Source organism: Typopeltis vanoorti, chromosome 4 (genome assembly GCF_054136105.1).
Source record: "Typopeltis vanoorti isolate ZY-2024b chromosome 4, IOZ_Tvanoo_1.0, whole genome shotgun sequence".
Taxonomy (NCBI): domain Eukaryota; kingdom Metazoa; phylum Arthropoda; class Arachnida; order Uropygi; family Thelyphonidae; genus Typopeltis; species Typopeltis vanoorti.
The window spans coordinates 8,324,718-8,350,870 of NC_143552.1; the positions used below are offsets into that span (position 1 = coordinate 8,324,718).

The 26,153-nt window shown below is 34.0% G+C and overlaps 1 protein-coding gene across 1 annotated transcript in view; it reads left to right on the forward strand.

The window, feature by feature from the left end:
- Nucleotides 1-26,153, forward strand: part of tws (protein phosphatase 2 regulatory subunit tws) — a 508,363-nt gene that overhangs the window by 238,943 nt on the left and 243,267 nt on the right. The window contains exons 4-5 of the mRNA XM_090390994.1: nucleotides 12,674-12,839; nucleotides 22,755-23,045. Coding sequence (XP_090247120.1) covers nucleotides 12,674-12,839; nucleotides 22,755-23,045 — 457 coding nt within the window. The remainder of the gene's footprint in view (nucleotides 1-12,673; nucleotides 12,840-22,754; nucleotides 23,046-26,153) is intronic.

Consider the following 26,153-nt stretch of genomic DNA (forward strand, 5'->3'; position numbering starts at 1 on the left):
TGAACTATGGTATAATTTCAACTGTCAAAGTCTATTATCTATGAACTTTTTGCAAGCAGTAGCAGTGCAAGTTACAATAGGGGGGGAGGTGCAATTTCATGGGAAGAATTTTAACATTAGGCAAGCTGTTGAAAATATTTATGGCAAGAAGTTACAGCTATATGGGCTGTGTGGAAATATTTACTGCCTTACTGCACAAATCACTTTTGTTACTTTTAAAATCAACTTAACATCTTATAAAAGGAATCTTGGCTCTGGTGATGTTGGTTCCCCCAATGTAAGAGAATGGCTGGATTCACATTCACAGCCACTCACTGACATGGATCTTATAGAATTGGAGCAACAGCATGTCCACAACAAGAAAAAAGAGATTATGACTGAAGGAGCAGAGGATGTTTCAGGGGAAATTTTGTTAAAGGAACTTGAGCTGATGTTTTAAAATTTGGAAATCAGTTAACAAATTATGGATTTAGATCTGAATGTGCAAAGAAGCATGTTAGTTTTCCAAACCCTTTGTAAATTTTATGGAGAGAAAAAGAAGATTACAACTGTTCAAACGATGCTTGACATGTAGAAAAATATGTTATATAGAAACCAGCATATCCATTTTTTACTTGTTTTGTGGTTCATTTCTTTAATACATAAACGTTTTTTAGCTTTCTTGCTTTTCATTATTCTTTATATTTCTATCGTACACAGTTAAAATATTTTAAAGGCCTAAATTAAGTCTTCTGATGAATGTTTAAAAGCATCATTGATGAATTAGAAGTTTTACCACTGGTTTTTAACTTCGATCATGCCATTTCAATATATACGGTACACTAGTTGCATGAATTAATCTTGTATATCGAGGTTTACCCATACAAGAAAGCCAAGCAGTGTGCAAAACTTACTAAACACATTTCATAGGAAGACTTTAATGGGAAAATAGAAAATAAGTATCAGGAAAGTGGCACGTTATTCTAGAGGCTATTGAGAAAGCTTAGTAATGGAAGGAAGAACACTATAAAAAGAAAAAGAAATTTGAAAACTGAAGATAAAAAGTCCTATATTTCTGGAGTAATTGTTTTGAAGGATTGCTAAATGAAGCTAGCAGTAATAGAATTGTAGCACAAAACGTTCATTAGAATGCAGTCTGGAGTATATATCAGTGCTTAATTGAGATAGAAAAAGGTATCCAAAGCCTGAAGTGTAGAAAGGTAACTGGAGTAGATGATATTCAACCACAAATACTCAAATATAATAACCTGAAAGGAAACATTCCGTTGTTTGCAGATGATGTGAAATTAGGTAGAGTAATTGTGAATCAGGGCAATGAGAAGATCTTGCAGGATGTTATATAATGAGTGTCAGTTTAATATAGAGAAATGTAAGGTTATGCGTTTCGGGATAAATAGATTACAAGCCGTGTATCACATAGATGACCCCCCTACTCCAGGAAATAGATGAATCTAGAGATTTAGGGGTGGAGGTAGACAGGATTCAAATTTAGAGGACATATTGCTAAGGTAGCCCATAAGATTAATTGGCTATTGAAGAACATGATTACAAGTAGAGATAAGAAGGTTGTTATTCTTCTTTATAAGGCATTGATACCCACATTTGGATTACTCTGCTGATTTCTTGGGTATGAGGAAGCAGTGGAGAATATTCAGAGACCAGCAACCAATGTGGTGAGTGGTCTTTGGAATCTGTACCCTATGAGGATAGATTGAGGGTGTGTGGATTGCAGGTTGATTGCTAGGAGAAAAAGAAACTCTGAAAGTTGGTTGATAGGAGAAAAATGAGATTGGTGTTCTACTGGTGGCATTTTGTGAAATAAATAAATAATTTTGTGATAGGAGGATGTTTATTTAAACATCAAGACATACGTAAAATGACCTAGCTATCACCAGATAGCAAAAATAATAATCTCCAAATGGCAAATGCCCCCGACCAGTCACATGAAGATGAAGAAATTGATACCTTTTATGATAAGTTACAAGATCAAATAGACAAGCCCAATAAGAAAGATATATTAATAGTGATGGGAGATTTTAATGCCAAAATTGGGAAGTTCACCCCAGGAATGGAGGATGTTATGGGCAGGTTCGGAGTTGATAACAGAAATGAAAGAGTGAAAGAATTTTAGAATTTTGTAAAGCAAATAATCTATTTATCTGTAACACCCTTTTTTTCCATAGACCTTCCCACAAATACACATGGACCTCACCAGATGGTACAACACAGAACTGTATTGATTACATTCTAATCAAACGCCATTGGAAATCATCAGTGCAAAATGTTAGTACTTTAAAAACTCCAGACTTCGACATTGACCATGAACTGCTAGCAGCAAAAATTAAATTAAAATTCAAGTATCATAAAGCACGAGCTCCTATCAACAAAGTGGACCTGTCAAAACTGAAAGAGAAATCTATGCAAGATAATTATCAGACACTAATAGGAAATGAGTTTAGAAGATTATCCTATGACAATATAGAAAATACATGGAATCAAGGTAAAAAAATTGTTACAAGTACTGCAAGAAACATACTTGGTACAACATCAAGACCAAATCATGAATGGATGATCCCTGAAATTCTAAGTACTTTAGAAGAAAAAGGAACAACAAAGCATATATTAAATATAAAAAATACAGAAGAAAATAAACAACATTATAAGAATCTTAAAAACAAAATTGATAAAATGTGCATATCTGCCAAAAATAACTGGTTGGAGGAAAAAGCAAAACTCTGTGAAGAAGCTAATAAAAGAAATGATAATAAAACTGTATACAAAATTATCAAAGAATTAACTAATATCTATAAAGATAAACCATTAACAATGAAAGATAAAAACAATCTAGAAACTGGGTCAATACAAAATATTAAAATAATTTGGAAGGACTACTATCAAACATTATTTCAAAAAGAACAGGAGGAAAGTATAACAGAAAAGATGATATATGAAAAGGCACCACCGATAACCTCAGCAGAAATTATAAATGCAATAAACCAAATGAAACTTTCAAAAGCTACAGGTAAAGATGAAATATCTATAGAACTATGGAAATATGGTGGCAAGGAAGCCATTAATTTCTTAATGAATTTATTTAATAAAATTCTTTATACTGGAGTAATTCCAACTGACTGGAAAACAGGAATTATTATACCAATTCACAAAAAAGGAGACAAAAGAATATGTGAAAATTACAGACTCATAACATTCTTAAGTCATAGTTATAAACTATTCATTCGAATTATACAAAAGAGAACACAGGCTTATAGAAAAATTCATAGAGGAAACCAAGCAGGATTCAGGCCACATAGATCCACTATAGACCATATCTTCACCATTAATAATATAGCAGAAAAATATTGGGAATACAACCTGTCCATATACTATTGTTTTATAGATTTTAAGCAAGCCTTTGATTCAGTTAATAGAAACAAATTGATTACTATCCTAAAAAACGTAAAAATGGATTCTGATATTTTAACATTTATTACAAATTATTATGGAGACACCAAACCTTTTGTTAAAACAAACAACATTAAAACCGAGAATTTCAGAGTCAAGAAAGGTGTAATGCAGGGATGCCCTCTCTCACCTCAACTCTTTATCCCCTTCCTAGAAGAAGTCTGTAAAACCATAGCCGATGAACCAGGTGTAAAAATCAATAGTATCAACATTAATCACATAAATACGCGAATGATATCATTATTTTAGCAGGTTCTAAATCACAGCTAGAAAAAACTATTAATATTTTAAATGACTCTTGTAAAACTTATGGTATGAAAATAAATCTTCATAAAATAAAAATAATGAAGATAGGTAGAGAAGAAGAAAATATTTCTATAAATCTTGAAAATCACCTGCTGGAACAAGTTAATAAATATGTTTATCTTGGCAGCCTTATATCTAGTAACCTCAACAATATGGAAACAGTAAAACATAGGCTAAACCTAGGTTGGACCAACATGAATAAACTAAGTGTTGAAAGTTTATTTTTCACTAGGTTTGACAATGATAAATTTAGTTTAATCCTTTATCCCAATAAAAAAAGGTGGCAAACCTTTTGGCAACTCCTATAGGTAAAGATGACCTTGCTACTGCTTCTGCCTCGTATCTCCAACTCTGGGCCTGGCTCCCACTGAAGGGACCTCAATAAAGGTCGAAACTAGTCTGGGTAGTGGTCAATCCCTTAATGCATAACAGTATACATATCCACAGGGAGATGTGTTGTGCATTATGGGAGATACTGGGATAGGAGTGTTGGTAGCTTGATCCACCTTTGCTACGAGTTGCCTAGGTGTTGTACTACTCATCCAGGTAAGATAGTACAACACTATATTCAGTCCTGAAGATATTTTCAGGTGCAAACTTTGTTTGCTCTCACTGGGATAAAGGATTAAACTAAATTTATGATATGAATAAACTAAACAAAATATGGAAAAATAAAAAAATCCCAATGGCTACTTATGCTTCAGAAGCCTGGAGATTAACTCAACAACCAATCAAGAAACTTCAAGCATTTGAAATGAAATGCCTTAGAAAAATTAATAACACCCACTGGATGCAACACAAGACTAATGATCAAGTCAGAACAGATTTAGACTTCCCAGATAATATAATAGACACAATCATTTAGCATCAACTGAGATGGTTTGGTCATATTCAGAGAATGGCCCCTCATAGACTCCCATATTTAGCTCTGAATGGATACATTGGAAGAAAAAGACCTAGAGGCAGACCAAGAAGTACTTGGATCAAGTTGCTGAAAGAACATTCACATCTACCCAGCTATAGAGTCATGATTGAGATGGCTAAAGATCACGATAAGTGGAGAACCTTTCTTCTTAGTGGACTCAACCCGTTACCAATCGGATGAGATGATGATGATGAAATGGCAAACATAATAGCCATTGATCATGTTGCAATCAAGGATAATTTTATGACTTCCCTCTTAAATGCTCAAATAAAGAAGGAACTGATGTGGTCATTGCTTAATACCAGCCGGACTTAAATAAAACTATACAGGAATTTTTTTTAAAAAAAGTAAAAATTGAAAGGGAAGAATAAGGTATGCCTAAATTAAAAATGAATTAAATAAAAGAAAATGGGGTGAGGGGGATGCAGAAGATCAAGAACAAAGTGAGTTTTTAAAAAGAGTTTACAGTGAGAACACTGGCTTATTAACACAGCTTGTTTGAAAATATTGACTTCAACACAAATTTTGCAAAGATGGACAGCCTGGTGCCACCTACAGTTGTTTAAGAAATGGAAATTTATGCAGAAAAGATAAGCTGTGTATACTGAGATGGACATAATGGGAATAGGAATTTTTAAAGAAGTCCACTCCTGTCCTTGCCTCTCATGAAGATGAGTTGAGATTTTCCCCAAGTTATGCATTGGATGAACCATATTCAGAAATCTTAGTTTCAATTCCTCAAGAAGTTGTTGATGACTTGAAGAAGTCTCCTCTGCCTCTTCTAATGAATTGTCAAATTAATAAAGCAGCACTTTAGAAGAATAACTCTTGCTCTGATTATTATTTTGCTGGTAAGCACAGAAGCACTGTACACTCATGCTTCGTTATTTATTACAGTACATTAAAGTACTGTATAGTAATTTAATGTTACAATTTGTTCATGGTCAGTACCATCGACAGGATGTAGCATAGAGGCAGCCTGCCTCATGGCGTGGCTTAATAAGGGTGCTCATTCAGCCATATTGCAGTAGGCGCCATCACTATGCTAACAATTCCTGTTAGCGTAGCAAGTGTGGAAAGAAGTTTTTTTCAAGCTTAAACTGATTAATAATTATTTGCGAACAGCAGTGACCCAAGAAAGATTGGTTGGACTAGCAACTATATCAACAGAGGCAGACATAGCTTGTAATTTAAATTGAGAAGATCTTAAAAACAGCTTTATTGTGTGATATTCCCATAGAGCAAACATTTAATTGATATTATTATGTAATCGTTTTGCATTAATGTTTCTCTTGTAATATAAACAAAATAGCAATTGGAGATTTTCTTATATTTTTGTCTTATAATCATTGGTGATATTTAATTGTTTGCCTCAGGGCACGATCTAATCTGGTGACAGCCCTGTTCATTGTATTGTAGGACAGACAAAGAGTTTAGGCATTTTAATGATTTATATATCCTTGTGTTTCGTATAGTGATTTCTGAATAGCACTCGTTTTGAGTTAATTGCTGGAATGCAACTTGATAATAAGTAAAAGTTTGACTGTTTTTCTTTAGAATATTTCATTATGTTATTCATTGGTATTTGGGGGGGGGGGGGATTAGTACTCACCACAACTTGACAGGAAAAAGAATATAACAAAATGTCAAAGTCTGTTTGCTGATTTTTGTGCAGTTGAAGAACTGTAAGCTTGTTTACGACTAGTAATCACTCTCATATTGTTTCATTGCTCCAGGCAGTAGTGTGCTAAGATAATATATTCCTGAATAAGAAGTTTCATTATAGAAGTAGAGAGAACATTTGTAAATTAGAAAAGAATACATTCTGGAAGTTGGAAGTTTTAAACGTATCTAGCATAATGGAAGTGACGTCTTTTAAATCCAAAAGGAAGTGGAAATAAACAGGTTTCCCATATTAATGGATGAATTCCCCTTCAATGGGAGCCAGGTTGAGAACGTAGATAAAGCAATTATTAGGAAATAGTTGAATGCTGAACTTATTCTGCTTAAAGGTTTAAACAAAGTTAGCAAAGGAATTTCCTGAATAAGGGAACTAAAAATTTATTTTTGTGCTGTATTTCACATCAAACAAATAGAAAAGATCAACAACAACTAATATAATGTTTGAAGAAGAAATAGTCATATTCAAGATATGCAGGAACCCATGGTTTTCAGTACAGTAAAGTGTTTTATTTGCAAGAAAAAGCAGGTGTGAGTAATCTTATTTGATATTAGTTATCTAGTGCTTAAAGAGGAATAAACTGTGCTAATATAAACAAATTTACTGTAACAATTTTGATTGCTTGTTTGTTCTGGGAAAGATCTTCTGGTACTGTAGTGAGAAATTATAAGTCATTTTTATAAGTTGTTTCACAACAACAAAAAACCTTTTTTCTGTGATGTGTGTGTGTGTTTCCCCTTTAGATAATTAATTTGATTTGTATGGTTGAAGTGTACGTAGCACTTGTGAGACACAAACATTTGACACACGCTGTACCATAATTATACTGATATTATTTTTTTGGTGGTAATGATATTGGTTTGAATTTATTTTCTCTCGCTCAATCTCTTCAGTATTTATTATTATTATTTTGTAAACTTATGTATAATAATAATAATTACACTGGATATCTGCTTTATTAACTGGATTAAAACTAGTTAATAAACTACTTGGTATGCAACTGACAAAAATTGTGCAGTCAATAGGTTATCTTGTAAGCATATATGCCACTACAAAGATGAATTTATTTCCTCTGTTCAGGCTTTTCGAAATGACCACCAACTCTGGCAGCAAAATGTCGAAAAGGATCACTATTTGTAAAGGAGCCTTACTAAAAAAAAGTCATTTATGTAACAAAAATGACAGCACTGGATTAATTCTTTACATCCCTGGCTTAAATGTATCTGGTACTATGCCAAACTACTCTTCTTTGTAAAATAATTGCATAACCCACATGATCAACCAGTAATGTACTGGTACATCAGTATTACAGCACTGACTTAGAATCTATTTGATCATTAGAATTTTGACCAGGTCTACAGCTAAGAAGAAGCAAAAAAAGATCAAAAGCTACTCTCCATAATGTTATCCTCCTGCTTTAAAGAAGTTGATCTTCTCTTATAAATTTTTCACTCTATTCTTCCTCCTCAGCTTTCATTTTACTAGCAAAGGAAACATAGCTACATAAACATGAGGATCAGCCTCCTGAAGATTCTTAATTGGGATTTCTGCTTTATTTTTTTTGTTGTGGTAGCTCAAGAAAATAGTCTACTACAACTGTTTTCACTCCAGGCACATAAGAAACCTTCAGATTAAATTCTGAAGAAAATCTAATGACTATTTTGGATATTCTGCCCCTTGCAGTAAATATTTCAGTTATCCTCAATGAGAAAATTGAAATATTTCAGATCTGATAGCATCAAATTGACGGAATTTTGAACAGTGTTTGTGAAGAGTTTCTTGCTTTTTTGATGGAGTCTGGTGAGTTGGAATTTTCCCCCTTTGGTAGAAAAGCAAAAAACTGTTAATAGAAGCTGTCATTAAAAGACAACTTTTGAAAACTTTCATTCTAGCACCCTGTGACTGAGCCAAAGCCTCTTCTGTATTGTGCAAATTTCTGAACCTTATATAAATAGTAAATTACCCGATAACCACAGTAATTAACCTTAATGAAATAAAGGTACAAATATTTCATACTGAAATTAACAGTACATCATCAGTGTAGACAACAAGCAATTCAAAGGAATGGAATACAAAGCACATAACAGTCAATGGATTACCAATTAAAAACTGTTGCCACATGCTAGAAATTAATATTAATTAAATATTATTAAATAATTCTTAAAAACTGTTTCTGGATGGTTATGTAAGATAAGAATCTCCCAAACTTTTGGGGGGAGATAGAGACAATCATTTCAATTCAGATTTGGCCGATGTAAGAGGGCTTTGCAACTTAGGCGTTCCTATTTAAACTTGCATCTGTGGAGAAGATGAACTTTATCCCACTGGATATTGTGTTTAGTGTCAATACTATGTTGTGCCAGACCAGACTTTTGAGGTTCATGTATTCCATAATATTGATGTTGATTCATTCTTTTTTCCACAGAACAGCCTGTTTTTTTGTCGAAAGTATGTTAAATTACATTCACACAGTGTCTAGTAAATGCCAGCTAATGATAGAGGTGCCAGTTTGTCTTTTGTAGATGGCTACAGATGAGAAATTTTGTTGATAGGAAAATATGTGGGAATGAGATGAAGCTTCTTCAAAATTCTGGCAATCGGTTCTGAGATGCCAGAAATATAAGGGATTGGAACCCTGTGGTTGGTATTTTAACGAACTTTTTTGATATTCATAATACCAACAAATGAACTTGTTTTTTGTAATTTCTTATAGTTTGTGCTTTAAACTGTTAGTTCTCTTTACCCCTGAAGATGTTAGTCTTACGACTAACGAAACTTGTCGGGTTATTTTTAGTATACTTGTTTAGTTTTTTTTTTAAAAAAGCAGTTCTCTAATAAACATGTGGTCACAAAACTGGAATAGTATCATCTCATTCCCACATATTTTCCTATCAACAAAATTTCTCATCTGTAGCCATTTACAAAAGACAAACTGGCACCTCTATCATTAGCTGGCATTTACCAGACACCGTGTGAATGTAATTTTGAACATATTTTCGACAAACAGACTGTTCTGTGGAAAAAATAATGAATGAATGAACATCAATATTATGGAATACATGAAACCTCAAAAGTCTGGTCTGGCACAACATAGTATTGACACTAAACACAATATCCAGTGGGATAAAGCTCATCTTTTCCATAGATGCAAGTTTAAATATGAACGCCTTTTCAAAGAAAGTTGCAAAGCCCTTTTACATCGGCCAAATCTGAATTGAAATGATTCTCTCTCTCTCTCTCTCTCTCTACCAAACGTTTGGGAGATTCTTATCTTATGTAACCATCCAAGAAATAGTTTTTAAGAATTATTTAATAATATTTTATTAATATTAATTTCTAGCACTCAGCAACAGTTTTTAATTGGTAATCTACCGACTGTTATGTACTTTGTGTTCCATTCCTTTGAATTGCTTGTTGTCTACACTGATGATGTACTGTTAATTTCAGTACGAAATATTTGTACATTTATTTCATTAAAGTTAATTACTGTGGTTATCGTGTAATTGATTATTTATAATTATGCCATAGATGTAACCTTATATGTTACAGGTAATAGGTAATGTAACCTTATTTACTGTCCTTGGACCATCTAGATCTAAGCTCACTATTTGGCTTTCTCCAGAGAGAACTTGAAATTCACCAGCAATTTAATTGGAGTCATATGTGAATGATAAAGCTGAATTAAAAACTGATGATAGCAATATTTTAGATGTCTGGAGTAATCGTAATGAAATTAGCAGGTGACAGAACAGTGCTATGTAGAAAATGGTGTGGAATATACATCAGTATTTGAGGTAGGAAAAACCACAAGAAATCGAAATGTGGAGAGGCATCTGAAGTAGATTAATGAAATATTTAACTTGAAATACTCAAACATGGAATATGAAAATTTTACAATGCTGCATTCCATAATTCAGAATGCTGTTTAGAAGTTCAGTTTCAGATGGCTTGACCTACATGGCACTCATCTTTAAGAAGGGTAATAAAACAGTGTTAAAATTACAGGGCAATTTCCTAATGATTATTCCCTGTAAGATTTGTTTATGCATACTTTGAGAATAAGCTAAGAAAAATCTAGGAGTGTAAATCTGGAGAACAAGTTGCCTCATTCTAGGTGATTGTCTGTTTTGTGAGTAAATAACATACCCACTCTCGATCCAAGAGTTATCCCATAAAACAGCAAAGCTGAATGCATGCAATTAGCATGTGTAATATAATATATTTGCATCATAGCCTGTTGTTTTGCTTGTTTTGACTGTATAATTCAAAACAACCCAGCTTATCTAATAAACAGTAGATTCAAATCCCATTATGGTCATGGATGTTTGTGAAAGTCTTTGGATGGTAGATGAATTTTCTTGTTCTGTGCAAGTCCATCAATCATGCTCATTTTAGGCCTGAAAATCCAAGTCACCTCAAAAGCAATGTTTGAACTGTAAAGCTGGATTTACAGGTATCTGATTTCTTATGCCCATCTAATCAATCAAAGTTCATATTGAGAATGCCTCCCTTAAAAACTACAACCCTAGTATCTCCCTAATTCCCCCACCCACATGCACACACAACTCACATCTACCACAATATTGGCAGTGAGGTATTTGCCAGTGTGATATTGCTTCCTCCTAAAGATTGTTGGTCTGGGAATAGCAATTTAAAAACTGTCATAGAAAAGAAGAAATTCTGAATTTCTTCATGGCACATGAGCTAAGTGATGTTGAAAAACATCATTTGGAGTAGTGTTCCTTGCCAAAATTAAGCCTGTCAATATATCATCATTTACATATCATGTGTAAGGAGAATAGAAGATCTGCTTTATTTTAATATTCTTGGAATTGCTAGGAAAAAAATTTGTCTTGATTATGATTGAAGAACATGCCCCATTCCACCCCGACAATTTTAATGTCAGGGTGGAATGGTGTTCCTCAATGTTCTTCATTCCACATGCCCCATGTGGAATGGGGCATGAGGGTAGACTTGAATGTATAGTTACCTACTGTACGCCCACAAATGCGAGATCCTTCGACACTTCTGCGCATGTCAGAAGAAGGAGAATTCATTCCGATAACAGGTTAAGCAATCTGTCATGTGAGATGAGTTGCTTATTACATGTCGGAAAATGAACTTTTCTTTTATGAAAACATTGTAGTTTTTAATGTGGTAACTATTTTGCTTGTATAACAGTTGGAAAATTTTATGTATAAAGCACCTGATTTCCTGTGTTGGTGACCAATTCGTACATCCTTTATTTCTTTCTCCTCTTCAGCATGAATTGACTCTTCTTGGCCAGTTGCCAGACTAGGGTCTCGGATATGTGGTCGGACAGTAGTTCTTTCCATGATCAGCCAGATGACATGCCTACCAACTTAGAGATTGCTTACTGCATTGTTTAGAAGGTTTTATTAGAATACGCATTTGTTTAATTGTTTCATTCCTAAACCACGATTCATTTTTCTTTTATCCCTGAGACCAGAAATACTCATTCACACTCTTTTGGTGCTATAGTTGCTCAGCAGAGCTTTCAATAGCTCCAAGAAAGAAGTGAGTAAATCTTGCTTTAAAAACCAAAGGCTATAATGGAAAACTTAGTATGAATTCGAACATTAAACATAAGTATGGCCAGTGAGTGAGAATTCACTGGTGGGTTTCAAATTTCTGAAGTTAATATCTAAAGGAATCAGATATATTCAAATACACCTTTGACATATGGGATGGCAATATGGTTGGTAGTGTCTTCAGTGACTGGTAACAAACTCCATAACTGTTAATGATCTTGCTCATAAAAGACTCACTAAGACAGTTAGACAAGAAGTTGGTTTGATAAAATGTATTTCTTGTGTTGGTAATGGCTCAGTGGACCATGGCGATAGTCGTATTCTACAATAGTTTATTTATCCAGTTACTTTGGGAAATCACTTTTTTGCAGGTTGGTTAACTGAGGGTGCAGGTAAACAAATATATAGTTACATATTTATCTTCTGGAAGCCAGATGTTAACCTGCCTTCAAATATCCAAACCCCCAATAAATCAGTCTTTGAATGGGTAATATTTACTAACGACCACAAATATCCATCCATATACTGAGATTTCAACATATGATTGGAAAGTGGAGATGCCATTACTTGGTAACCAGGCTATATCCTCATTCATGTCAAGGTTTTCTCTTTATTTCTAGTCCTATATTCCTACACTGTTACTTTTATATTTATTAGTATCTAATAATCTGTAGTTAATTAATATTTAAATACTTAATACAGTAGATCCAAATTTTACCATGTGCTTTCTTATTTATATGCACGTAGTCCAAACAAGCTGTTCCTAGAAGAGGAGAATATAATGTTTATAGTACATTTCAAAGCCATGAACCAGAATTTGATTATTTGAAGAGCTTAGAAATAGAAGAAAAAATAAATAAAATCAGATGGTTGAAAAGGAAAAATCCTGCACATTTTCTGTTATCTACAAATGGTAATGTAATTTTTGTGTCTCTTATTTGTTTTATTCATGTCTTCAACATTTGTAATTTCTTAATGCTAGATTAACTTTAATAAATTTATTGAAAGGTAAAATGAAAAAGAAAATTGTAAATTTAATTACACACACACAGAGTAGACTGCTTATTGTGATCACGAATAATATTATCAATCGGCTATTGTTATCGAAATCAATTAGTCCAAAAACTTGCTATTTAAAATGAATTAAAAATAATCTGTCTATTATAATCAAAGTTCTGGTTATTGTTATCAAAATCCTTGAATGTTGAGTCTTTTGTATCTCAGAATTAAGAACTTTTAGGATTAATCAGGAAAAATTTTGACAAAGAACATTTGTTGAAATCTGACTTTTGTGTTAATGTTCTTTTAATCTTATTCTTCTGTAAATCTGATACCTTCCAGGCAAATGCAGATGGGTAATCTTAATCTTTTTTTACTCTTAATCTTTCATAAATTTTAAATCGTCCATGCAAAATACAGGTGGATATAAATACAGTCGAATTGTGATTTTTTAAGTTTATTTTCATTCTCCAGTAAGTGAATGTGCTTATTAAAACATCCCTTAGCATTATGGCAGAAGCAAGTAAAATAACGTAAAGATGTATCTTTCAAGAACAGTGTTATGTCATATATATTTGCTATTATTATATCGGTGCTCTATATTTAATTATATCCTTTCTTACTTCAACCTCTTCTATCAAAATCCTATTGCTTGCACCTTTTGTTACGTCGGCTGCACCATTGTTATGTGGCCTTCTCTTTGTTTTATTTTTATCGTTATATTTCCTTTTTATTCTTTTATTTTCTTATTCTTATTTTAATTTTAACTTTTATCACGTCTTAGTGTTAATGTTATCAAATCTTTACAATCCTTCTTTTATTCTATACTTATCGTCGGGTCTGAGCCTTTGTTCTATCATACTATTCTTTATCCATTTTATTTTATTCCTTACGTAATTTAACTTTCTAAGGGCCGCCAGAATTACCTGTTCCCTGAATACTATGAGCTATCCTAATCACTCAGGCAAATTTATTTACTGCGCCAGCCTGGACCTTAAGGGTAGAGTTAAACTCAGCCTAAGAATAGTCATAGGATATCAGATGCTACTAATAATCTAAGCTAAAATTCAGAAGCCTTAGGTTTTCTAGTTTATTGCAGTCGTGCCCTACTACTCTTAAATTGGGATATCCCTGCGCACACATACAATCACAGGTTCATATTTTATGAAGGGTCAGGGTCAGTCAGCATGATCAGAAATACAGGCATGTAAAGTATCGAATAAATTTAATGAACTCATTATGCAATGCAATACAAAAAACAATTATTAATTACTTAAATTAATAATTAATAAAACTTCATTTATTAAATTAATAAATGAAGCTTATTAGCTCTTTATACTTAAGAAACAATTATTAATTCTAATTTAAACTTCTACTTTTCTCTCACTCTCTCATTCTTAAAATAATTAAGCATTGATTTCTAAATGTTAGCAAATTAAATATTTTAAAATATTTTACATTCTTATCTACAACTCAATTGGACATTTAGGCATTTAGCACATTGATAATCTCTCTCGAATGAATCACGACAAAATCTCTATCTAGCTGAAAGTTCTTAAAATTCATTTCAAAAGGCATAGTCATTTACATAAATCTCAGTCCTTCACACTTCCTTCTATTACAAGTTTAAGATACACTCTTTTCATGCTATTAGTCAATTCTCAAAAGGAGCTAGAACATGTGAAAGTACTTATCTACTCTTTATCGGTTTCTTTCCATCCTTCCTTCTTTGTTTCGATTCTGGCTATCTCGATTTTCTTTGCCACGTGGGATACACGTGCTCTCCTGAGCCAGGTGCTATTTCTCTGCTAAGGGTTTACATCAATGATCCTTCTCATTGACGGCCTACATTTGATCATGCTGAACTCTGCTGTGGTGCCATGCCAGAACTTCTCGAAAGTCAGTTCTTAAAAATAAGAGCTAAACTACGATGAACACTTGTAGCACACGGAGAGAATGCAGGAACAAACAAAACGGAGGGGGGTTCGATTCCATGTTGCGGGTTTTATACGCTCCCCAAGAGCGCCACCTTTCTGAGTTTGAATTTCTCTTATCATCCCGCCTATTGGTCTCCAACTGGGTGACTTCACCGATCAACATACAGGACTTTCTATTTCCAAGAATGGATGCATCACGATATCTTCTCAGATGTGATGCCCGCGGGTACTTACGCTGCTCTTGTAGCGTTGGGGCAATCTTTGTCCTATGTTGCTGAATAACTTGCATTCTTTCACTTGTAGAAAATCACTAATAATTTCTCTTATAACTGCCCCCTTTTTTTTTTGCTGACTTACATTTATACTTGACACACAGATACATTAATTTTAATTCGCATAATTCAAAGTTTAATATACAAGATGTTGTTTACAAAAAAAAACATAGTTATACTGTGCTAAAAGATAAGTATGCATATTTATTTTATCTTTATTGTTAGATTCTGGAATGGTGACGTCATGCAAAAATGAGGTCACCATTTTAGATCTAACAAACAGCAAACAATTTTGGAGTGCTACGATAAGTTGCCCAAAATGAGTCAGCATAGTGCAGCTGTACATTGAAACATTTCACAACCACTCTTGTGTAAGATTTTAAAAACAGATCAAACTTCAGCTCTTACTAATGAGAACATGGTTCAGAAGAGAGAGCCTGATCTGTTAGGATACTCAAGTTGAATCACATTAAAAATTTGGTTTAGTAATGTTCGTGAAAATAATGGTTTGATTCATGGGCATTTCAAGCGTCAAAAAGCAGAAGAACTTGCAAAGACAATAGGCAAAGAAAATTTCACCACAACTGATGGATGGTTAACAGGTGGAAAAAGTGAGAGAATATTGTGTATACGAGCATATTCCTGATGAAGAAAAAAGTGCTGGTTTTTTATCAGTTGATGTGTGGATTATGACCCAGTGGCCATAAATTATTGCTGAATATTCTCCCAAGGATAAAAGGCATGTTAAAAAAAAAAGACCGAACTTTTGTTATAAAGACTTCATTGCTCATTTTACAGCATTTTAAGCACTGTCAGCTTCAAAGTGGTCCCCTCTACTGGCGATACACTGTTCCCAACATTTCTTCCATTGTTGGAATGCTTCCTGGAACTTGCTTTCTGTGATATTGTGCAGTTCTCTTATCACATTTTCCTGTGTCTTCTCTATAGTTTCAAAACGATGTCCTTTCAAAGTGGTTTTAAGTTTGGGAAACAGAAAAAAGTCTGCTGGGGCTAAGTCTGGAGAATAGAGTGGATGGAACAAAACAGATGTCTGATGTTTTGCCATATAACTTCGGATGAGGAGCGACGCATGAGCCAGCACATTGTTGTGGCAATATCCAAGTCTGGTTTTCCCACAATTCAGGCCTCTTCCCGTGCATAGCATTCCTCAAATGTGCTAAAACTTCATGGTACAACTCTTTGTTTACCATCTCTTTGTTTATCATCTGACCACGTGGTACAAATTCATAATGGACAACGCCTTTCCAATCGAAATACAGAACCAACATCACCTTGAACTTTGACACTCATAGCACTGCATTTGGCTCATACAGTCCTCTCCGTATGCTTGGTTAAGCAATTGATATGTGCCTGTAAAATTTTCAATTACTTTGCAGCAAAATTTCACACACACACATTCTTCAAACTCTTTCTTTGTCACGAATAAATCGTGGTATGCAACATGGAGAAACAAACTTTGAAAGGCATTATAAGTATGAGCAATTTATTCATGAACTACTATACAAACACATCACAGACAACACTAGATAAGTTTTTAAAATAAATTTATGTTGTTTCTTATTAAAAAGTTGTTTATAACAATAAATTAAATAACATAATGTTCATAACAATAAATTGAAATAAATGATGCAGTTTTTTATATTGTTTGCTTAATGTTATCAGCCGGTGATTGTTATCAAAAAGAGACTGTCCCAAAGTGATCACAATAAGCAGTGTCTACTGTGTATGTATGTATATATATATATATATATACACACACACACTCAATTCTCCATTTACACGGTAGATTGGTTCCAGAAAAATCCGTGTAAAAAAAGAATATTATTATTATTCATGACATCTTCAAGGAGTCTGAAGACTCATTGTGAGAGGACACCTACTGTACAACTCTCCGTCTCCACTACTACACAGAACCTTACTACCAATCACCTACATCGATGCCATCTACTGCCCACAACCACCACCACAGCTAGTATTTTTTGTCTGTAAATTGCGTGTGTTCTGAAGTGCCGATTTGTCTGTATGTGGGATGAAAAACCCGAGTTTCCTGGAGAAAAATCCCTGCTACCTCCGTGTGAGATTGGCTAACTCACCTTCAATTGAAAAAGTCCATATAAAGATTCCTCCCATCATGACGAGAATCGAACTTAGGCCTTTTCTAATTGAAGGGCACAACGTACCATCGTTCTTCCAATTGCGCAATGGAGGCGCTTAATATATGAAAAAATAGAATGGTTCCAAATGTGAAAACTTGATATGAACAATAAGTTATTTTCAAACAAAATGTATGAAAATCATTGAATAAAAATTTAATTTTTAAAGAAATATTTTTTATTTTAAATACTTATTTAAAGTATATACATTTGTATCTTTCTTAAAGAAAATAGTGTGTCACTAATAAAACAGAAATTCGAAAAGGCCCAAATACACCTGTGCCTATGGTTATTAGTTAAATAAATTTTATTCGCCATCACTTTCTGACAGTGGCCACATTCTTTTGTGTGAAACTGAAATTAAATCACTTCCATCACTTGAAACACTTTGACCGGCCCATTCATACTCCAATGGCAAAATGTTTATCTGATATCTGAAGGGTGAGTAGAAAAGTTTTAGTTTACTTTCAAAAGTTCATTTATTCCCTTTCACATGAAAGTGAGCTTGTCGATCATTTCATGAGTCTTAAGTTAATATCGTAATAATTTGTTTGAAGGGTGTCCTAGTAGGCTCCAGTGATTAATGTATGTACTCTCTCCATTTAGGGCATGAGTTCAAATCTTACTGTGGGCATGAATGTACTGGTGGATGTTATTAGGATGGATAATGAAATTCCAGTCCCAGTATGAGATTAAAGGTTTGAATAAGCTTGAAAAGTTTATTCTGTAGAGCAGCATTTTTTGAATATATATACTGTATTTTTTAAAAGGTGAAACCACACACACCTTTTTACATAGAGAAATCAACTTAGAATTGGGGTGCATCTTATGGTCCAAAGGTAGGTGATACCAAGGAAGTCTTGAATTTCCATGTTTTCAATGCGAGTCAAACACGTGTCTCACTACATATGTGGGAATCCCGGATTTACATACGAAAACTTTCCCAGCATCAATAGTAGTTAGGTGGGTGAGCATATGTGGTTTTGAACAGTTCGTTTGGATTATTTTTATAATTTGTTGAATTTTTATTGTCATAAAACTGTAAACATGAGTGTGAATATTTGTATATATATATATATATACTTTTTTTTTTTTTTTTTTCCCTATGGGGTGCTTAAGGCTCAAAGCTGTATAACTGAGAGGAGACCTCCACATAGCCTTTAAAGGAATGTGGAGAACCGACCAGGGCTTCTGACCTAATGTCCAATCCTCACCTTCTCGTGGTGCACGCTGTTGGTATCGACCTGGATACTGAACAAACGAGAATAGGCTGGCAATTTGGGATTTAGCCGACCAAATTGTATTCTTATTGGCTTAAACCAATATACAAAATGATGGTACAAAATGACAAAATTTCATGCCGGCTGGGGCTTTGCCCGGTTAAACAAGGCCCCCGTTGTTTTCACCAGGGAACCAGGGTGAAGAGCAAAAAGTCAGCTACTGGAACAAATCTGAAAGCACACCCCAACTCAACATCACCAGAGTTAAAGATCGGTACCATCAACATAAGAAGCCTGAATGGCAAAGAAATGGAGCTACTGAGGAATTAGATAAGTACCAGATCGACATAATAAGGGTGACTGAAACAAAAAAGACAAAAACTGGTGAGATCTTTCTGAGCATTAAATACAAAATATTATATTCAGGCAATGACAATCAAGGAAAAGAAGGAGTAGCCATAGTAACACTAAATATGAGGCTAATCTTCTTGAATGGCAGGCAGTCTCAAGTAGAGTGATGTGGGCAAATATCAGAATGGGGAATTGGACAATGAGACTTATTTGTGCCTATGGTCCCATAGAAGGTTCTACTAAGGTGAAGTGGAGGAATTTTTTGAGGCTTTAGAAAAAGCAACTGACACAATGAAAAAGGAAAATTTGGTCCTTATTGGGGATCTAAATAGCAGAGTAGGAAATGATTGTCAGACATACATAAATATTTTGGGAAAATTTGGAGAAAAGAGCAAAGCTAATAATAATGGCAAATACCTGTTGGATTTCTGCTCAGGACATGGACTGGTTATTACTAACACCATGTTCCAACATAAAAATGTGCACAAATTCACATGGAGAAGAAGAGGCAAGGAATAAGAAAAGTCTCATTGACTATATTATTCTAGATAGTGATATTTTCTCCCTGGTGCAAGACACCAGAGTGTACAGAGGATTTGTACACTCTGGTGTACAAATCACCAGATTTGTACACCAGATCTGGTGTCACAAATTATTTAGTGACACTAAATAATTTACTATTTAGTGTCACTAAATAGTAAATTCACTATTTAGTCTTGAGCAGGATAAAATTGAATTTCATATTGAAAAGAATAACATGTAAGAAAGTTTTAAAGTGAATAAAAGTTGAGCAGCTCTCAGATGTGAACTGTAGACTAAAATACACAAACATGAATGAACAAAAAATGAAAGAGTTTAAGACCAGGAACCAAACCTTGGAGATTCGGTGGCAAGCCTTGAAGAAAACCCTAATTGATTCAGCCAGAGAGGTATGTGGTGAGGTTGTCTGTAAGGAGAGAAAAATCAGAACTCCATGGTGGACACAGGAAGTTAAAGAGGCAGTGAAGGAAAAGAAGAAAGCACATCAAAAGTTCCTGGCAAATAAGTCAGCTTGTGCTCTTAGAGAATACAGAGACAAATGTAAGAAAGCTAAACACTGTGTAAAACTAGCTAAACAAAAGTCATGAGAGCACTTTGGCAAGAACACAGAAAATAAATATCAAGAATGTGGCAAAATACTCTGGAGGTTGTTGAAGACGCTTAGAAATGGAGGAAAGAGTGCTGTTAAAGGAAATGATAAAGGTGACATGAAAACAGAAGATGTCTTTGAAGTATGGAGTAATTACTTCGAAATATTGCTAAATGAAACAAGCAGTGATAGCAAAGTGGTAAAAAACACTCAACAGGCATACAGTCAGGAATACATATCCATACTTGAAGTAGAAAAAGCCACCAAAGGCTATAAATGTGGAAAGGCAGCAGGAGTAGATGATAATCGACCAGAAATGCTGAAGTACAGTGGTATAAATGTCTTGCAGCAGCTGCACTGCATAGTTCAGAAAGCCTGGTCTTACTCTTTGAAGTATGGAGTAATTACTTCGAAATATTGCTAAATGAAACAAGCAGTGATAGCAAAGTGGTAAAAAACACTCAACAGGCATACAGTCAGGAATACATATCCATACTTGAAGTAGAAAAAGCCACCAAAGGCTATAAATGTGGAAAGGCAGCAGGAGTAGATGATAATCGACCAGAAATGCTGAAGTACAGTGGTATAAATGTCTTGCAGCAGCTGCACTGCATAGTTCAGAAAGCCTGGACAGAGGGACGAATTCCCAATGATTGGAGTAGAGCTCACGTAGTACCCATATATAAAAAGGGAAATAAAACTGAATGTGAGAATTACATTCCTTACTCAGTGTTCCTGGCATGAATTATGCAAGCATACTTGAGAAACGGCTGAGAAGAATTGTGGAAGAAAAGCTTGGTGAAGAACAAGCTGGATTCAGGCCAAATAGAGGCTGTCAGGAACAGATCTTCACTTTACAACAAATAATTGAGAAAGCATGGAAATATAACAAAAATCCGTATTTAAGTTTTGTCGATCTGGAAAAGGCATATGACAAGTTGCCAAGAGAGAAGCTATTCACTACGCTACAGTTATAAGGTGTCAATGGGGCATTATATCAAGCAATACTTAGTCGTTATTTGAGTTGTACATCAGCAGTTAGAATTTAACACGTTCGCTGCCAACTATGAGTATACTCGTAGTTGGTAAACCAGCTACGAGTATACTCGTATGACGCTTACTGCCGGCAACGAGATAACTGTACTGACCTTGAATAAGTGAAAATGCTTGGCTGGTGGAGCTAGCATCAAAACTGTGTATTCTCATAGATAGTATATGCTCTGCACAAGCCAACTACGACGCTTACCACTAGCAACGAGATTACCGTACTGACCTTGAAGAAGTGAAATTGCTTGGCGTATGAGAACAGACTATGCCGAAGTAGCGTGGCAGCGAACGTGTTAAGGAAGTACAGGAAGATGGTTTAATGTTAAATCTGGTGTGAGACAAGGATGTACATTATCCCCTCTGTTCTTCATTATCTATATGGATCATATTATGAAGGAAAGTGGCATTAAACATTATATGAAAATTGATGATGTTAATGTAAGCTCTTTGCTTTATGCAGACAATGTTATACTTCTAAATAAATCCACTGCAAGTGTGCAAGATTCCCTGACTAAATTGAATAACTGTTGTAATAGATATGGTATGAAGGTCAGCAATAAAAAGACAAAGACAATGAAAATAGGTAGAATTGTTGAAAATGTCAACTGCGTTGTGAACGGAGAACTTGTGGAACAAGTGAAAGATTTCAGCTACTTAGGCACGATTTTTAGTGAAGATGGTAAATTAAATATGGAAATAGACAACAGAATCAACAAAGCTGGTATGGTTGGAAGTGAACTGAATAAATTTTAATGGTTTAAGGGAGAAATTAGAACACTAAATTAGCTGTATGCAAGACTGTGTTCAAACCAGTTTTAATCAATATAATGTGGATCTGAGAGCTGGGTCAGAAGTAAAACACTTGACCAAAGACTAGAGACCAGAGATATGAGAATCCTGAGAAAGATTAGAGGCGTGAACAGATGGCATCAATGGCAGTATTAAACCTCAAGATCAGCTTAAACCAGCATCCCTAACCCTAATACTCACTATTTTGTGGACTGTTAGATAGTTTCTATTGTTAAAAAAAAAAAAAAAAAACTATTATAGTAACTTCATTTTACATAAACCAAAATGATCGCCCAATGTCTCGACCTTCATATCAAGGTCATCATTTCAGGTATACCTATATATACAAGCTACATTACACTGAATGGAGAGAATAAATGCTGATAGTTCAACCTACAACTTAAGAATTATTATTATTATTATTATTATTATTTTTTTTTTTTTTTTTTTGATTGAAAGACTAATGTTTGAGTGTGTTTATGGAAGGGATTTCAAACTTTCATTTGATGAATCAGTATGTTTTGTTCCGACTCATCAAATGAAAATTTGAAATCCCTTCCATAAACTGTGGCTAGAACTTGGCTCGATGGTTTTTTTTGACGGGGAGAGTAGTGGTCCTTCCCGTAATGCATAGCATTATACATGATATAATGCTATGCAGTAAGGATATGTGCATTGCATTATGGGATATTAAGGCATTTCATTTGAAGGTATTCACTTTTATACATATGATTTGGCCTGTCATGAAGTTATCTCATGCACAAACTTTGTTTGCTTAGAGTTGGATAAAGGATGAAACCAAGAATATAATTTCTCAGTATCTTTTATTTATATTCTTAAAAAATTGTTTTATTTTAAAATGTAAAGATCTGATTTAAGTATTCTTATCTCCTCCCCTATTTTTTTTTAGACAAAACTATAAAACTCTGGAAAGTATCTGAAAGAGATAAAAGGATAGATGGTTACAATCTCAAAGATGACAGTGGACAGACTAGAGATCCCCAGACCATTACTGCTTTGCGTGTTCCTGTTGTGAGACCAATGGAACTTATGGTAGAAGCAAGTCCTCGCAGGATATTTGCCAATGCTCATACCTATCACATCAATTCTATTTCTGTAAACAGTGATCAGGAAACTTATCTTTCTGCAGATGACTTGCGCATAAACTTATGGCATTTAGAAATTACAGACCAGAGTTTTAGTATCCTTTGTTGTGTTCTTATTGTGATATTATTGTGCAATAGTAGGTTAAATGGAGCCTTGCTTAACTACCCCACATTTACAACTGGTGTAAATTTTCTATTATGACTATACTAAATATCACAGAAGTGAGATGATCACAATGTGTATATCCTTCAGCACAGGTTTAACGTTGCAACAACTCATCTGACTCATTGAGACCATAGCTTTTAGCTAAGAATTAAATATTTTGCACTAAGTGTTTATGATTTCTACAAACACATTCACAGGGTTTATTTTTATCTGCTGAGTTTTATACATATACATATATGTATGCATATGTTGCAGAATATAGTATTAGAGGGTTGGCATTTTTCACATTGCTGTAAGTCACTGTACCTGGATAAAGGCAGACTGTGAGGAAGATATCCTAGTGATCTAAATGTTTTGGTGAAAGTTCTGCACTTGATGCAATAATAATTATTAGAGATGCATTTAATGAACTTAGCAAATGCAGTTGAAACGGAAAATCACCTGGAGAAGATAAGCTAGGTTCAGAACTATATAAATATGCAGGAACAAGATTCAAAGAAAGACTCTTATTATTTTTAAATAAAATTTACTCAACTGGTATCACCCCCCCCCCAATAGAATGGAAAAAAGCAATTGTGATTCCTATCTTTAAGAAAGGTAATAGAGATGACCCTAAAAACTATAGAGGTATCAGTATACTAAATTCCTGTTACAAATTGTATAGCAGAATCTTAAATAACAAACTAATGAAATATTCCGAAAACTTTATTCTAGAGGTAGAATGGATTTAGAAAAGGATGATCATGTATAGACCCAGCCTTTTGCCTAAAATTAATAATAGAGAAAAGAAGAGAATATAATTTAGAAACACATATTGCATTTATTGACTTTGAAAAAGCATTTGACAAAGTTAAAAGAAACATATTATTTAACACATTAAAAGAAAGACAAATACCAAATAATATCCTAAAAGCTATCACAAGCATATATGAAAATAATCAAATACAAATAAGATTAAATCACGAGCTATTATATACAAGAGAGATAAACCGAGGGGTCCGACAGGGATGTCCCCTCTCAGCAACTCTTTTTAATATCTACTTAAATGAAATAATAATAAAATGGAATAAAACTTTATATCAAGGAATTAAACTTTCACCTACAGTTAACTTAAACACTCTCCTCTTTGCAGACAACCAAATAATAATTACATATTCTGAAGATAACTTACAGAAAGCTATTTTAAATCTAAATGAGATATCCAAAGATTATGGTATGATAATATCAACAGAAAAATCAAAAACTATGGCCTTTAAAGGACAAGATCCAGCAAGAACTAAAATAGTAATAGATAACAAGATCTTAGAACAGGTGAATTCATTTAACTACCTAGGATGTATGATCACATATGAAAATGAAAAGATATAAACGTAAAAATTGCAAAAGATTTAAAAATAACAGGTGTAATTAACTGTATATTTAAACCAAACCTAGTTCAAAAACAAACCAGGCTAAAAGTATACAATACTTTTAGCCTTACTGGTCTTAATGTATGGAAGCGAAATCTGGACAATAAAACAAAAAGACAAACAAAGATTAACAACAGCAGAAATGAAGTTTATGAGAAAAACTGCAAAGTATACCCTATTTGATCACAAAAGAAACGAAGATATTATGAAAGAATTAAACCAAGAACCAGTAATAGAAAAAATTAAAAAAATATAAACATAAATGGATGGAACACGTTCAGAGAATGAAAACAGAAAGATTACCAAAACAAGCCTTAAAGTACAAGCCATTAGGAAAAAGAAAACCAGGACGTCCTCTTAAACGATTCAACGATGACTTCTAAGGCCGGAACAGGCCATGCTAGGCCTAAATCCTTGATACGTATGATGATGATGATCAGCAAATGCAGTTTAAAAAGAGTGTCCAAAAGAAACTGTTCAGTTATTGAAGACAAAAGGTTTTGAGTCTCCTTTGGAAAAGTCAAAAGTGTGGTTGAAATAGCAAATTGATTGGCTTAGAAGTCTCTACTAAAGATGTAAATAACTTGTGGAAAGTTTTTTACCTTGGATTTATTATATGTTCAACATACCAAGAAATTATATACCTGGTTTTAATCCTTTTGCTAAGGAAGCAAAACAGTGTTTTGTGCATAAAATATATTCATGTGTGAGCTACTTGTATATAGAAGCTAATGACTTCACATCACCTGCCATATTATGTATCCCATATCCCATAATGCACAGTACACCTCACTTCAGATGTGTATAATGCTATGCATAATAGGATGGGCCACTATCCAGACCAGTTTCAACCTTTATTTAGGTCTTATTAGTGGGAGCCAGACCCGGGAGAGATGCCAAGGTTGAAGTAATGCAGAAGTCATACATATATATATATCTCATATACAAGTAACCAAAAGGTGCTCAACCTTATTAATAAAAATCTCTGTTTGAGAGAAAGATGTAGAAAGCTTTTTACTGTGGGTTTATTATAATTTAAAGATACCAAGAAATTAAATACTTGGCTTTAATCCTTTTCCCAAGGAAGCAAAACAATGTTTTGCGCATGAAATATATTACATTTGAACTACTTCTATATAGAGGCTAATGACTTCATATCACTTGCCTTACTATCTGTCCCATAATGCAAAGCATATCCCCTTTTCGGACATTTTTACATCTTTCTCTCATCCATAGAGTTTTATTAATAAGGTCGAGTACCTTTTGGTTACTTGTATATGAGACTTCTGCTTAATTCAACCTTGGTATCTTTCCCAGGTCTGGCTCCCACTGATGAGACCTCAATAAAGATCGAAACCGTCTGGGTAGTGGCCCTTATAATTATTCATAGCATTATACATGTCTGAAAGGAGGGGTGTGCAACATTATGGGATAAATGCTAAGGCAAGTGCTAGGAAGTCATTAGCCTCTATATACAAATAGATTGGAAATAAATATATTTCACATGCAAAACATTGTTTTGCTTCCTTGGGAAAAGGATTAAAACCAAGTATATAATTTCTTGGTATCTTTAACCTATGTAAATAACGTTGAACTGACGTGAGAAGGAGCTTTTCATGGCAGAGCTT